General features: G+C 41.2%; 1 protein-coding gene across 1 annotated transcript; it reads right to left on the bottom strand.

Annotated features, from left to right (window-relative positions):
- Positions 1-9,591: 9,591 nt before the first annotated feature.
- Positions 9,592-16,210, bottom strand: SPRING1 (SREBF pathway regulator in golgi 1). The gene is made up of 5 exons (XM_010208577.2): positions 15,897-16,210; positions 15,113-15,269; positions 13,722-13,873; positions 13,094-13,207; positions 9,592-11,914 (listed from the first exon to the last, which is right to left on the bottom strand). Exons 1-5 carry the CDS (start codon positions 16,005-16,007, stop codon positions 11,831-11,833), a joined length of 618 nt encoding a protein of 205 aa, XP_010206879.2. The 5' UTR covers positions 16,008-16,210; the 3' UTR covers positions 9,592-11,830.
- Between the last annotated feature and the right edge of the window lie 20 nt (positions 16,211-16,230).

Below are 16,230 nucleotides of genomic sequence, written 5' to 3'. Positions count from 1 at the left end.
GCTTTTAGAAGTGTCATCTGTCAAATAGATTTTCTGACAGAAAGTGATTGCTGATCTGATATTAGATAATTTCAGTATGAATGGAGTTAAACATGGTTCATAAGAGATCAGGACAAGAGTATTTCAAAAAGCAGACAACAGATTAGAGGCAAATGACAAGGCTGATCTCTGCAGTGGCAATTAACTGTCTTTCCTTCAGTCTATCCTACACACTTTTTAGAAGGGCCACATTGTCGTCCTGCTGATGAAGGTTGATTAACAGTCAGGTGGGGAGAGGCTCTGGGAATGGCACGATGCATTAATTAAATCACTTCTACCAGCTAAGTGATGACACTTTGATTTATAGCAGAGCTCATTCAACTAGACACTGGCATTTCCTGGGCACCAAGATGAGGAAAAGCCAAGCTGAGAAGCAGGTGGAGAAGAGGGGATGTGCATATAAAGGAACAAACTGTGAAGTAAATACCTGCAGCTGATAGAGACTATTTTTGAAAGAGAGTGTTTGCAGGAGCAATAGGAATGACCAAGAAACATGAGGTGAAAATTATTTACTTCATGTTGCTTATACAGAGAGTAGTTCATTTTGTCTGCATCTATAAGAAAAGCTGCTTTAGGACAGAGTCTTGTATAAATCTCTCACATTAAACATAACATAAATTATTTCATAAGGCACATTTCAACCTGACATACTCAGTTTGTGACTCAAGATATGAGTCAGTGCTACCTTCAGGCACAACAGCAGCAACCTCAGAAAGAGAAGGTAGAAATATCCAGAAGGCAGAGCAGGACAGTGATCCAGGGGCCAGTTTTAGATGCTATGCCTCAGCCTTCTCCCAATGCATCATCTGACAAGACTGATGTCTCCTAAACACTGTGTTTCAATTTCCCCCTCTGCCAAAGGGCGATAATGTTATTTCACCAACCTTTGTAAAGGGTTACCTTTATCCAACTTTATCTATTTCATTTAGGATTTTGACATTTGAAAAGGCTAACTTTAACAGTGTTCCTATGAGAAAGCTTCTCTTTTGGTGACAAGTCTACATATTCTTCCTTGTGAACTCTGCAGTAAAAAAATCTCAAATCTGCAAAAGGGAGAAAACACTTCTATGCTCTAAAATCCAAAATAAATCAAAGCACAACTATCATTAGAGTAATATTTCACTCCTTTCGACTCAACCATGCTTCGTTAATTCTTTCTTTACTTTTTAATTTTAAAGCCTAAAGCAAGCGGTTAAGAATACTTAGAGACTAAAATATTCCACTTACTGTACATGCCAGTGGTTTTTTTCATTAAAACATATTGTCATAATTTTGAACACAGAGAAGGTTTATTTGCTCACAACATTGCATAGGTTGAGGGGGTTTTTTTCTGATAAAAGCTCTTCAAAATATATGCACATTTTTAGCAAGAAGAATTTTGGACCCTTTAAACTACATCAGGCTCAGTTTAGTTTCTTACATAAAGCAGTAACATTAAAGGAAAATATCAAACAACGAGGTCAATTCAGAAAATGTATCCCTTTTACTCAATATTACTATCCTTCTATTTAACCCGTGTTGCTATAGCAGACATTAGCCTCAGACAGGACTGAGGCCACCTCATGGTAGCTGCTTGTAAGAAGATTTAATAAAAAGAGAATTGTTTTTCTCTAACCTTTCCCTAAAATTAATAAATAAATAAACCCAAACCACAAACAAATCACACCCTACACTCACAGTGATCAGTAGCAAAATAACTGCTCTTATTGTACAAATTGTCATCAGTAAAAGATGTCATGAGCCTTTTTGCTTGGCATATGCATCATGTGTGTTTGTTTTACCTCATTAACGTTGCATATCTAAACTATATTTCTTCTTTCAGCTCAAAGCCTTGCTGTATCTTCTGTAAAGAATTTCCACCTCTCTCTCAATGCTTCGTCTCATTTACAGGTGCAACTACTGTTACATTTGATAATATCTTGAGCTTTCATAGCATACCCCCTAGGATCTCTAAAGTGTTTCATAGCTAACTTACTGTGACTGTCATATGAGAAATCCTTTCCAGAAGCAGCAGCAACACAGAAATTTGGGTCATAAAGAAACTCTGTAGCAGATCAGTACACAGACCAGTGTTTAATCAATATCATTTCTCCTTGTTAATGTATTTGGATCCTTTTGTATCATCAGCTCTTAATAACAAAGACCTTAATACTGAATTTAGCAGGCAGCTAGTTGGGGGTGGGGAAAAAAGCAAGCTTGCTTTTAAATAGATCCACATGCATCTCCTTTTCATCATTAGAATAAATTTCCAGAGAGGTGAGCAGAGGTTTAGCTGCATGACTCTCATTAATGTTAACTTTATTTCAGTAATGAGGTGAAAGTACAATCACTGAAGCTAATATAATCAGAGTGATTCAGAGTGATGAGACAAAAGTCTGCTGCCGTAAATAGTGCTGAAGAAGATGACATTGACAATATTGATAGGTAAGGAAAAATAGGTGTCAATAGCAAAATGATTCAGTGAGGGTAAAGACCTTGCCTTTAGGTATAATAACAAGTGACAGGAACTGTTGCACAGTTCATTCACAGACATGAATGCACTGATGCTGGTCAGAGGACTATTCGGCAAGATATTGAATGTGCCAATATTCAGCTTTGCTGGTTCCTAGCAAAAAGGGAGGAAGTAAGGGGCTAACAGTCCTGTGCTCTTAATGGTCATTTAGGAAAGATAAGGAGGATTAACGTTATAGCAAAAAAGGAATGTCGAGATAAAAGAAAACAGCAGGTGCTGAAAATCAAAAGCTGTTGGTGACAGCCTCGGAAGACAAGACCAGTAATATATTGCACCAGAAAGACCTTATATAATGAAAAGTGGGAGAGCCATCATGCCATTGCACTCCATTACTTTAGCTAATAGAATGATCTGAACAGAACAAGGCTGGGAAGAATTTTATAGTAATTAGCAAATATGTTAGTGTCCACTTTTCTTGTGCACAACACATGAACAAAAGAAACTCAGATAAAGTTATTAATGGAAACTGACAGGAAAGAAAAGAGCAAGACAATCAGTTGGGTACCTCTGCAAAAATAATTTTTTTTTTTAATTACAAAATCAGTATAGGAAGTTATTGAGCTTTTCACTAAAGAAAATACACTGCAATACTCTACTAAATATACTGCACATAATCATCCATACCCAAGTACTGTACTACTAGAGAAGGAAAAGAGGAAGCATAATATATACATCTACTCCATATAATTCTTGCAACGTTCAGTACCTTCATGAGCAGCCCAGTATAACTTTATCCAGATACTATAAACATAGGGGTTTTTTTAAAGTCATGTGGCACTGACACAGTGCAAGTTGTTTGTACTGAATCCATGATTTTAACCTTATAGCTACAAATGAAGTGTATTTATAAAGACACGAACAAGATGTGCCCTTTTCATTTGAACTCAGTATCTTACTGACCCTTTGAAGACTGGAGCAGAATTGCTCTGAAATTGCTGATGCTCAGTAGCGAATTTAAGCAGTAAGCCCTCTCACTTTTTGGATTAAGACAAAGCATATTTGGTTTTGCCATCCTGGCTCATTGCATTGTCCTAGTCATTGTTATTGCAGATATCCAACTATAGCAAGAAGAGCTCTGATCAATATGTCTTTGCTGGGTAGACCTAAATTAACTACATCTCACTTTCCTTTGACAGTAACACAGATCACAGGCAGCTGCTTCTTCCACTATGAGAAACACGAGTTCTGGAAAGCATATTCATTATCTGGCTGTTAAAAGCAACAGAGCATGCAAGCTTCACCCTGCCTGGGTTACCTGAGAAATCAACATCTCCGTTTGATTAAGTGGCTGCCAGCTAGTCACCTTCTGACTCTAACCTTGATGCAGCAGGACAGTGACAAGTACATATAGTGTAACATAACAAAATGTTTCACTGATGCTCACAGATAGATGCTTAATTTGTTTGAATAGCCTGCTCTTTGTAGTATTTCCACTGCAAACTCTGGTTTTGAGGACTGAATATATCAGTTCTTTATATGGAACCCACCTGAAAGCCAGCTAGCTGACGGGAAGCCAGGGTGAATCCTGATAAGGTCCAAAGCTTTCAATCTTCACGCAACTTACAGCCCTTAATAAAATTCCAAAGGAATGCCATCTCCTCCACACCATTTTTGTAGCTGTGGGACTCAGAATCAGAAAAATTGACATTAGAAAAACTACAGCTCCTTAATAGATCTTCTGTAGCTGAGTATTACCTGTGTACCAAAAGAAACCCCTTGAATTAATTTCCATTTTATATACAGAAGCAACTATGTTCTTACAGGGTGAAGTTTGATTTTTATTTCACTTGTCTTGCAGAAATAACAGTAAATCACCAACTCCCACAATGTTTTCATGGGTCTCATGTTTGTTGCTTTTTCTTTACAATCACAGCTGCTGGAGTAAAGTTGCCACATAGAAACCTCAGTTTTTACACAAGAAAGAAAAACGAAACCTCTGCAGTTGTAGAGACAAACTCAGAACTTTGAAACTTTATTAGTCCATCTTCAAATGACAAACAAGCATAGCTGTCACTTATTTTTAAATTTATGATGGTGTTCCAAGCAGACCTGGCTTGTGATTGTTGAATACTTACAGTTAGGACTCTCAGCATTCGACACTGCTGTCGGGGTTCTTTTATCACCAGTAAATCACCTCACTTCCTGCTGCAAAGCTCTTATAAATAGGAATATGCATGATACAGGTAGAATCTAGCTTGAATTTACAAACTAGCAGTACAGGAAAAAAGCATGTTGAACACTGATAACTAGTCTTCATTGTTTTTAAATATATATAATTACTTTCCAACACAGGTCTGGCCTCCCATACAGTGAGATGAAGGTTCATGAGCACAACTCATCTGGGCTCATTTTGAAGTAATAAAATTTTGAGTAAATACTAAAACCCCAAAAGTTTAACTGATGCTGATGCTACTTTTGGCATCACAATGAATTCTAAATACAAACTTTTCACAATGAAAGACTGAGATCAGATAGCACATACACCTTTCTTTTTCATAAGCCATATTTATCCTGCAAGCAAGCCTTATCTGCTGTTGGCAGCAAGCTAGGATATCATAATTAAGACAAATGTATTCCTCTGCAGCCTAGAGGTTTTCAATAACTTTGAAATAGATTTAAAACTCATTTTGCTGAAAAAGTAAATGTATGGTTATCAAAGCAAAACTCATACATTTCAGATACATTTGCCTAGGGGGATCCAGGTCCAAGATCTGAGTTCTTAGAGTAACATGCAACATAAACGGGAAAATTACATAACTCTGTTTGTAGGCCAGTTGACAGCACAGATGCTGAGAAATAATAGTTTTCTCTCCTGAAACTTTGGATGAGTATGCCCATCATCATTATAGTATGAAATTCTGCATAAATACCCAAAGCAAAGGTGGACTGAGACACTAGACAGCTACAGCTAGCACCTGATGAGTGAAGAGAAACTGAGAATGGGAGAAGAGAGAGGTATCTTCTTACCTGAAAAGCAAGGAGTGCTACACTACCTCTCCCTACTTAGAAAAGCAACATTTCCTCTAGGAGGGAGAATTCCCACTATCCTATTTCAACTCTCAGTAACTACAGATGAGATAAATCCAAGGAGGGAGAGAGAAAAGACATAGAGGCCTGAGGAGAGGAAAGGAGAGAGAAAAAAACCCCAAAACTCAAGGAGGCTGTGAGCTGACAGAAAGAAAAAAAGAATGGAAAGCAAGTTTTGGAGTGGTGAGAGGTTAAAAAGCAGAACCACAGCGTTCTGTGGTAGGGGGCTGGGCAAAGGAAGGAGGAAAACAAGGCTGTGAGGGGCTGAGGGCTCCACCATCACTCAGGGCACGGAGGTGGCTTGACCCCTGCCCCACACAGCAAGCAGCCACAGCCTCCGAATACCAGGCACACAACAGGCCGGCAGTGAGGTTACGATTTAATTACATATTAAAATAAAGCCATGTTTGTGATTCTTTTAACGAAAAAACAACAACAAAAAACCAAACAACAAAATACCAACCACCACAAAGCTCCACAGCAGGCTCTTTCGGCTGTAGTCTGTCAGGGGAAGCTTCTGAGCAAGTGTAAACAAATTAACAGCCGAGAAAAAAAACAGCATCGCGGTGTCAACAGGCGTTGGAGAAGTGCTTAAGTGCTTCGCCGTGAGATCTCCCCTGCCCAGACACGGCCTTACCTCGCTCCCCTCCGTCAGAGCTAGCGGGCGGCACAGCCGGCGAGAGGACGCTCCAGTCCAAAACCATCGTCTGAACGCGGTCATGGAGCTCTGCGAACGGGTGGAGATCGGTGTGTCTGCCAGCCCCCTCCGCGAGCCCGGTTCGTTGCGGGTTCTTCGTCGCGTCGGGCCGGACAGCTCTTAAGGAGGCGGGGGGCGGAGGGGGAAGCCGCCTCAGGGCAAAAAGGCGGGAAACGGGCCTAATGGGGAGGCGGCGCGGGCGCCTTTCGCTATGGCGCCAGCCCTCGGGAAGCCTCAGCTCTGGAGAAGCCCTGGCCTCGACGGCAGAGACATCCTTCACACCTCCAGAGCTGTACTCAAGAAGAAGCTTCTTTCACAGTGTTGTCAGAGCACAGCTTCCCTGTGGTGTGAGGAGCGCCAGCAAGACAGACTGAATGCGCCATGCAGCCAGGCAAATCTCCCATTTCCCACCCTGCTGGGAGGGTCAGGGGGCTGGGGTTTTCTTCATTATTTTAGTACAGCAGTTGGCAATCAGGCTGCCCCTGTACTGGGGCTACTTTCCCACATTAGCACCTATAACTGCCCCACAGGTTGAAAACCCCAGACAGACCTCAAAGATAACTTTATTTTGTGGGTTTGAGCAGCCAGGCCAAAGGTGCAAGAATTCCAGACAGACGCTACTGGAACAATGTAATGACTTGTGTTCTGTACTTGCAGGTTTGCTTGCCTTTTGCCAAGTGCAATTCAGCACTAAGGGCCATCTGCCAGCCTGGCTCTCTGGGGAGGGGACCAGCTTCTATACAAATGCTGTGGTAACCTCTGCTGGCCGATCCTAGCTGTTACACCACTTGAGACATGCTACTAGAAGTAAGCTGCCACAAGTAGAACCGGCAAAAAGACATCAGAAGAGGTATTTTACTGTTTCTTACTCATTTTTGCATGCATTTGCTGCTATAGATGATTGGGGTATTTAATGTGTATTTTTAAGGCATCAGCAATACAGATAAATTAGAGGACCTTGTTCATTCCTGTACAAACATGTTTATTTCCTCAGCATAACTTCTATTACTAAGCAGGTTTGTAACTATAATTTGCAAGTCATCTACATTTTTCAGTTTGAAGATGTGGATATAGCATACCCAAGGTCATCAAACACAGCTGAGGGATGCTTTTTAATGTATATCCTTGTCAATAGCTTAGGATACCTTTTTTGTGTGTGTTAGAACAAACACGTCACAGCTGTGACATACCCAACCTTTTTCCACTTCTTCAGATGGTGGTATTTAATACATCTGCAAGACAGGTATTATTTGTAAGTATATTAAGGCTCAAGTTGATGCCATGATCAAAAGCTGTATTAAACACAAATGTAGAGCTGTCTTGCTCTGAGAAATGGATTTTGTGCAGGACAAGAACAGAATGCAGGCAACCAACATGATTCCCATTCACCCAAATTCCTATTAGTGGGCCTTACTCTAGGTGCACACAGAGGGACAGAAAACAAACAGGATGAATGAGACATATTTTATTGGAAGCTTCCATTAAACTGGCAAGAAATCAGGTGTTAGTCCTCATTTACAACTATTAACACTAGAAACAGAATAATGGTCATCTCATCTATGGAAACCTAACTCTTGCCATCTATTTGCGACTCTAACTCATGGTCTTCTATCTTCTTAATTGAAATACATACTAGAAAAGCTTCTACAGAACAAGCTTTTCAGTCACAATTAATTTCTTAATTTTCTCTGCTCTGCATCTTTGTGTAATTTTACCATAGGCAAAACAGCAGACCCCAGCAATAAACATGCTTCAGTCTGAAGGCATCCTGAGAATTCTTGCTCAAGACTTGTACTTCTAATCTTCTAAGAACCACAATTTCTAAAAGAAAAAAAAAATCTGTGGTTTTATGACTGCCTTGAAAATGGAAAATATCATGTAGATGTATATTTCTACAAGTGAGATTTTATTTGACCAAAACTATTAGATAGAACTGCCTGTTTAGACACTGATCAAAAAATTGAAGCAGCAAATACTTTCCCATCATTCCCTGCAGATTTAGAAGTTGGCATTTTTCCTGTTTTACATATAGCTAGTTGTTTGCCTCGGGTTGTAAAGAAATGCAGAGGCCTGTTATTAAAGCACCAATAATTTGCTGAACTCCATCTTTTGTGGAACTTGCTGAGTTAGAAAATTCTTTTTAACCTCTTCCCACACCTTTCCTTGACTAGAATAACCGAAGAACAAATATCACATTATGGTGCTACATAAAAGGATCTAGTGTGTTTGCAGTTTAAGCAATTAGCACAAAACAGAACAAATCCTAAAGCTCAAGCTTGTCAGTTAAATGACCAAGCAAGTAAAAAAACCCATTTGCTTTTTAAAAGCACATAATGAAAAAAAGACTCATGTTTACAATTTGCTGTGCTTCGTGCTTTATATTCAGAAATTGATTCCTTATCTAGTTTGTTAGAAAGTTCTACAAGTGATTAGAGCCTGAACACATACAGGAGGTAAAGTACTGCCACTGCAATGAGTGAGATTCTGAGAATGCAGAAACCATGTTCCCAACTCATCAACTGTTTAATGCCTGGCCTCAAGCCAGAAGTCTGCTTTTGCCTTTTCAGAAATCTAGCCCGTGACAGTAAGAATTTGTACCCAATTTGCCATGTACCACCCTAATGGAGCAGTATAGTGGGTTCTTCCAAGGCCAATGGCTCAAGTTTAAATTCAGCAAAAATGGCAGTTTCTGCTTTGTCCTGCCATATTACTTTTCCAAATTGGTACAGATAAATACCAGACCTGTTCCTCAAGACAGGTCAGCTGCTACCATTTCTCACCAACATTAATATTCATGTAAACTACAGAAATCAAGGAGTACACAACATGTTCAGTTATCCTTAGCACTGATCTCAGTGCAGATAAGCAGAGCTAGTTGCTCCATTAAGTACTCAGATTAAATCTGCTGCCAAACACAAGTCAATGACCCCAGTTTCATAGCTAGAAACAGAGAGGACATGTCAGTCAGCCAGTGAATCACCAGACCTTTTTGCAAGACAGATGGACATCACTTAAACCACACAGACATGTTACCAGGGAGCAGATTTGACATTTCTCACTGTATCTTCACAACATGAAGCAGTCATTTGCATTCCTTTCCTTGCTCAATCTACTTTTGCCATATCTTTCTCTGCACCACTGAGAGAAGTGTGCCCTTTTTGTAGATTCAAATGAAATAGATTTCCTGTTTGCCTCTGCTTGCTTGCCTTTATTACACATATTGAAGCCAGGGTCCCCTTCTGCTCCATTGCATTCTTCAAACTTACATTTTGGTACAGTTGTCTTGTAGTTCAAGGAAAGACATGAGAACAGGCAGTAATTTGGAACATAGGTATGTTTTTAATGATTTAACATGTAACCTAGACACTAGTTGAAGAGCTCAACACCAGGGAGGGAGGATGAAGTTTCTGTTACATTGAATAGACGATGGTCACAGCACACATCCTGTTTTTCTAGGAGACAAAAGGGGTCAGGAATTCCCACTTAAGTCCAAGTTAGCCTGGTTTTTATAATTTCTTACAATTCCTGCTTCAATTGGTGGTATCACCTGCTAACAAATTAACACCAAGTTGGAAAAGAAAACAAGAGCAAGCTATCCGTATCTTGATCTCATCAGTCATGGTGAAAAAATATGACATGCTGGAATACATCTCAGCAGGACTGATAAAACAGACCAACCCGATGGCCTTCCCTGAGGAAAACAGTTATGAAGTGCTGGAACAGGGGTGAAGACTGTTTAACACTGACAAGAGAAGTAACCTCTGCTACCCTCTGAAGACAGCATTTCACACTGCATCTTCACACTGTGTCCTGTCAGCAAGTTGCCATAGGATGGCAGCAGAGGGGAGACAACTTTTCAGCTGGATAAACTGCTAATGCTGAAGCTTTTAAGCTTCTGGAAAAACGAGATTTTCAGGAGAATCTGCTGACAGAACCATTACCTCTCTTGATGACTTCTGGGAAAGAACAATGAAAATAATGCAAGTGGATTTTATCAGATGGTGGGTAACACTACTTCTTGTTTATATCATCTGTAAATGCAATAGCATTCTACAGATGCCAGGATACTCCACCACTATGCTTGTTGGGTTTTTTGAAGCCTCTGTAGATTGTTCTAATTTGGTCATGTATCAGTTTAAACAAGCATACACAAAGTCAAAATCATGGAGGAGATGAATGGGGTAAAAATAAGATAAATGAGGCTCTGCATATCAAAAAGAACAGCCTAATTTTTGTCTAGCACTTAGATTTTGCCCAGTGACTTGCAGGAGTAGCACAAATTCAGTCAGCATTTTACAGGTTCTCTACCCATCTTTTCTGTGTTGTGTGGCCTTAAGATAGAGATGGTTTAAACTGCAACTTCAGCGAGCCAGGATAAATTGTGGGAGGACAAACCCTGTTCTACAATTATAATCAGACTGAAATTCCAGAGTAGGAAGTATGTCAAACAGCAAATCAAAAACACCATCAGTGTTTAACTGCACTCATGCAACAGTTGTCCCCAGAGGAAGGCGTGTGCCATGTTCTGATATTGCAATTACTTAATGCACACGGACATCATTAAACTGAAATCCTAGAACAACTCCACCCATTTGCCTCCTGCACAATCAGGACTGAAGTATATTGGAATTACCAAGGCCTGAATGCATTCAAGCAAACAAATCTTCAGTGTTCCCTGTTACAAAATGGACTAACAGAGAGCTGTTTACAAGACTAAGACTCCTCTTCGAGGAAAGTGTTGCAGAGTTAACAAGGAAACTGTTTACAGACAGTAAATATCCCATCCTAGGCAGATCTCTGCTCTTCTCATGCTATGGGATTTTGACAGAATAACAACTCCATTGGAGTTCTGAATGCTTTAAACTCACTAAGAGGAACGTAAGCATTATAGCAACAAATCCCAACACAATTCTTGTAGACTAAGGAGGGAAAAAAAGCAACCAATTTTAGTCAGGATCTAAAATATCCTTTCTACTTGACATAACAAAACAGGGACGGAAAGGCATCAACAACTAGCTATGCAAAGCATCAGTACTTTCAGCTAGAAATCCATATAAAATTAATAAATAATTCATAATTACATATGTAGTCTACACCATGCATGTCAAGAAATGCTCCAGAGAGAGAAGCACAACAGGCATGCTTTACTCTCTAAAAGCAAGAATCCTCCAGTTATTACTGTCACTCTGGAATGTCTCTGGACTGCAGAGGCACTATTTAACCTCCACATTCAGCTGCAAAGCTACAGCAGGTATTTTTCCTATGATGTTTTACAGACTAGATCGACTCCATGCATGCTAAAATTTAGAGGAAGTATTCAAAGAATGTACAAGTACTCTAGCACAGTACTAGTACTGTCAAGCAAGTGCAGAACAAACTGAAGAAAGCAAGACTCAATCCTGGATAACTGAAGTCCCTCACTCACACTGTACACCTCAGGGTTTGTCACCAGAAACAACATAAGCCTGAGGGTCTTGTAAAGCAACAGCTGTCGACTTCCTCTTTTGGATTCTAGTCTCCAGTTCCTTCCCTTTGTTGCTTAGATCATGCAGCTTTCAAACAGGCAGAAGCTCTGGGGGATATTCACCGTAGCAGTATTTTGCAATTGGATCTCTATAGGTGTTTTCATGCTGTACACTCTGTCAGAAAGAGAAGGAGAAGCCTTAACTTCACATACATATTGAAACAATACTTCCCCTTCACTGAAGGCCAAAATCCAGAGCATTTTTAAGTATATAAAAAGTTTCCCAAATCTTCTACATGTTAGAGTATCATCTGGAGTCCAACAACACTGCACTCCCAACATACAACAGACACTTGCTCTATACAGCACTTAAACCTTGAACTGTACCCAGAACCTCCTCTTCAGGAGACTGCTCACACGAGTGGGAACAGATTCAATATTCAAAGCAAAAAAATTACACATGCTTAGGCAGCATCATCAAATGTCCTAAGCAAGCAAGGCACTATAAAGTTCCTCCTTTTTCTTGATAAAGCTAGGGTTCAGATACTGTCAGTAAAACAACTTTGGAGATGCTTGGAACTATGTCTGTTGTTTGCAATCCATCCCTATTGCTACATCAAATACTCAAGCTGCAGGACATCTCCAAACAGCACTTTCCAGGAGACCCAACATTTGCTTAGATCAAAACTTCTGATAAAAATCACATAAGTTACATTAAATTCACCTGTGTTACCAAAAAGCAAACAAATCACAACATACTTCTGGAGTTACCATGCAAATGATTGTCAGCATATGGCAAGTCTAAAAATGTACCAATGATGGTACTGGGAACAACCTTCACTGTTCTCATCACAGTCACAGAATCTCAAGGGTTGGAAGGGACCTCAAAAGATCATCCAGTGCAACCCCCCTGCCAGAGCAGGATCATCTTAGAGTAGGTCATACAGGAACTCATCCAGATGGGTTTGGAATGTCTCCAGAGAAGGAGACCCCACAGCCCATCTGGGCAGCCCCTGACAATGTCTTTCCCAGAATTCATCCAACATCTTCACCACTCATTGATCTCAGCTACTCTATTTTTAGTGAAGTACCTCTTTCCTAAAGAGAGTGTACAACTCATCCCACTCTAAATATGAACTTTGCCTTTAACTTACTGCTGATGTTATTATTTCACCTTACAAATCAGAGCATTACCTTCAGGTTAGCTCTCAGCCATTGCTTAAGCATTGATCAAAATGCCTGTGTGCATGCAAGCACAATAGACCAGCCATTCATAGGGTCAAGCCTCATCTTCCAAGGAAACTTTTTAGGTATTTTTCCATTTTTGAGCCCTGGATATGTACTTGTATCTTACCTGTGATGAAGTCCTACATTTTGCCAGACACAGCTCAAAGTGATCTTCCACTGCCATGAAGAGGTTTTGGAAAGCAATAGCCGCTCGGTTCAAGAAACGTTCCAGAAGATGTTGCTAAATTAGTTAGCAAAAAAAGACAAAACAAAAAAAAAACCCACAAACACCATAATTCAACAAGGACTAATCAAAGTCCACCTTAACCTCCACAGCTCAATTATCAGATGAATAACAAGCAATTCAAGTTACAATTTCTAGCAGGCACCAAAAAGTTAACACATCACAGAACCCCAGCAGTAGGAAGGGAATCTGACAGAATATAGTCAACTGCTAATTGCAAAACTGATATTGGCTGGAATAACTTTTCAGCAATCATTTCCCTTCAGCAAATGCAAGTACCCTGAAGCTGAAACACTTTGCAAGGCCTCCAGTATTTCCTCTCAAAGGTGGGAAGGATGATTTTTTTTTTAAGCTTTATTTACAGCTTGCCATATGGTCCTTGCAGGCTTTCCTCATCCTTCCAAGGAAAAGAACTGTCCTCTCTAAAGAGAAAGCTCCTCATAAACAAGCCCTTTTAGCCAGAAACCTGAGTAGCTGAGAACACCCGAAAAGCAGGAGAAAGTCAATGCACCTTGCTGGGCTGCAGGCAGCAGGAAACACAGTACTCATACACACTGCAGCAGCCATTGGGAAGGCAGCTGTCACAGCTGTACAGCTTTGTACTGGGCACATTGACGTTACAACAGCCATTTATCAGTAGGTCCTTCCTCTCACAGATGTAGCCTGAAAAACAAACACCGTGGTAACAATTGGCAAGACATACTCATTTTTATGTTCTATAGAACACTGTAGTAAGAATCAGGTTACTTGACAACAGATTTATTGATCATTTAGTAGATAATGATTCCCCTCAATTTCACTGATGTCCTAACTAGCAGTTCTTTGAAATAACACTTGGACATAAGCTGAGTTTCACAACAGTCTGGCAGTGTCTGCACAACTTTTTTGTATCTACTCCCACATGCTGTATACACTGTACAAGTATTTAAACACAGAATATTTAAGTTCAGGTTTCCTTTTGGCTTAATTAATTGTTGTGATTGGAAGAGAAAGAGATTGGTCATGACTATACTGAAAAAAAAAAGACATACATTGCTTCAACTGTTTTATGTCTGGATAACTCTCCTTACCATTCAGCATGAAGAGATTCAGATTTATCCGTGCAGGATAGATCTAATATTCATTGTCAAGTGGGATCTTTAGTAGTAGAACCACAGCATATGTCTTTAAGGAAACTACTACCACCAGTGTTAGACTGTGAAAGATATCTGTGATTTGAAGACTGTAGTGAATCAGCAGTAAGCATAACTCAGGCAGTGCCAAATTTAACATTGATGCAAATCAGAGAAGATGTGGTGGTTTTGCTAGAGCCTTGATTTCTGGTCAAGAAAGGTCCAATGCCTGAGCAGCAAGCAGACTGGGGAAGCATATGTGCAGGGCAGGAAAGGCTCTGTAAACTTTACACAATTTAAGAACCTGCAAGAAATATCCTTGGGTTTACCAGGGTCAGATGAGCGTGTTAACTGTGACTGAGCACTAATTACATCAGTCCTGAGCTGCCTCCATACAAGGCCAACCAGGTTTCTCTACTTCCTCTCCCTAACACACTCAACAGTAGGAATATACTGCAGTGAGATACAAATAGCTCTGCAAGCAACCACGCTCAATCCAGCAAGGCTCAGCATTTGAGCTTGGTGCAAAGGTAATTGTAGCTCTTCAAATCTAAGGTGGTCCTAGAAACAGCACAGCAGCGTGCCTGAGCTGAGCCCTGCTGGATCCAAGCCTGCTGTGCACAGCCATGGCAAAATAACTCCAATCTGAGGATAAGACTCAGCTGAGGTTGCACAGTAAGAGCACCTTCACAAGGAGCAGCTGTTACTTAGAAGTGCCACCAACAATCAGATAGGCAAAAGCAGCTTCAACACTGCAATATGCAGAAGAAATTCTTAGTATCAAGTATACCCAGTTCATCTGTAATGAGGAGCTTCCCCTGCACAGAATTCCTGCACTGGTTACTCAGCTGACTGCTGTTTCCCGAACTGAACTTCACCTTCCACATGATCGGCTGCTCGTGCTCTTGCACTTGGAGGAGATTCCGATCTCTCACTGTCCTCTCTTCCTGCAAGGAAAGACAGCAGCACAACCAAACATCCTTCTGCTATTCCAAACCACGTGCTTTGCTCATAATCAGACACCTAGTAGATGTAAACTCTGCAGCACAGGAAACTCCAGTTTCAATGTGAGCAAGTACTGCTTGCAGTAGTTTACTTTTTACTACACCCAGCACAAAAGCAACACAACACAGTAACAGGAGGATACACAAGTTGACCAAAGGATGGGCTAACACAGCCAAACTCAAGCTGCTACAGCTACAAAACTAGCATATAGTGTGTTAAATAACCACAGGGACACGTATTTCTCTTTTGTAAGTTCTCTGCTAATGGAATTTTAGTTCACAGATGCTGCAACAGAATAATCATATTCCTTTCGAGTTTTTGGGGTTTTCTTCAGATTTCATTCAAAACAGTATTGCTGTCACAGTAGCAGATGTTACCTTTTTTAACTCTTGCCTTTTATTTAATAATTGTGATGTAATTCTTATGGCAACCCATCCCAGGAGTTCAGGGACAGCACTTAGAATAAGAGTTAGCCTGGGATAAGGGATGTTTTAGCTCATCCCGCAGCGCGCCAGGACCAGGACCGACCCTCTCGCCAGCGGGATGGGGGCTCCGGGGAGGGCACTGACCTGCTTGAAGGTGCTGGAGAGGAAGTAGACGAGGGAGAGCCCGAAGACGACGCCGAGGACCCAGCGCTTCCTCAGCAGCCGCCGCCACAGCACCGCTCCCCAGGGAACCATGGCGGCGCGGCGGCCGGCCCGGCCCCGCGCTGGGCCCTCAGCCCCCCGCCGCCGCGCTCGCCCGCCGCCGGGAGGGAGAGGAACAGCGGGGGCAGCGCTGATCCGGGACCGGCATCACCGGCTCCGGCGGAGGGCTGGAAGCCCAGGCGGAGGGAGCGGGCTGACCCAGCGCCCTGCCTCCCGCCCAGCAGCGCGGCCCGACCGCTTCCGCCGGCGCGGGGCG

This window comes from Colius striatus, chromosome 17 (genome assembly GCF_028858725.1).
Source record: "Colius striatus isolate bColStr4 chromosome 17, bColStr4.1.hap1, whole genome shotgun sequence".
Classification (NCBI taxonomy): domain Eukaryota; kingdom Metazoa; phylum Chordata; class Aves; order Coliiformes; family Coliidae; genus Colius; species Colius striatus.
The sequence above is the reverse complement of the archived record's forward strand: the minus strand, read 5'-3'. Positions and strand labels throughout refer to the sequence as shown.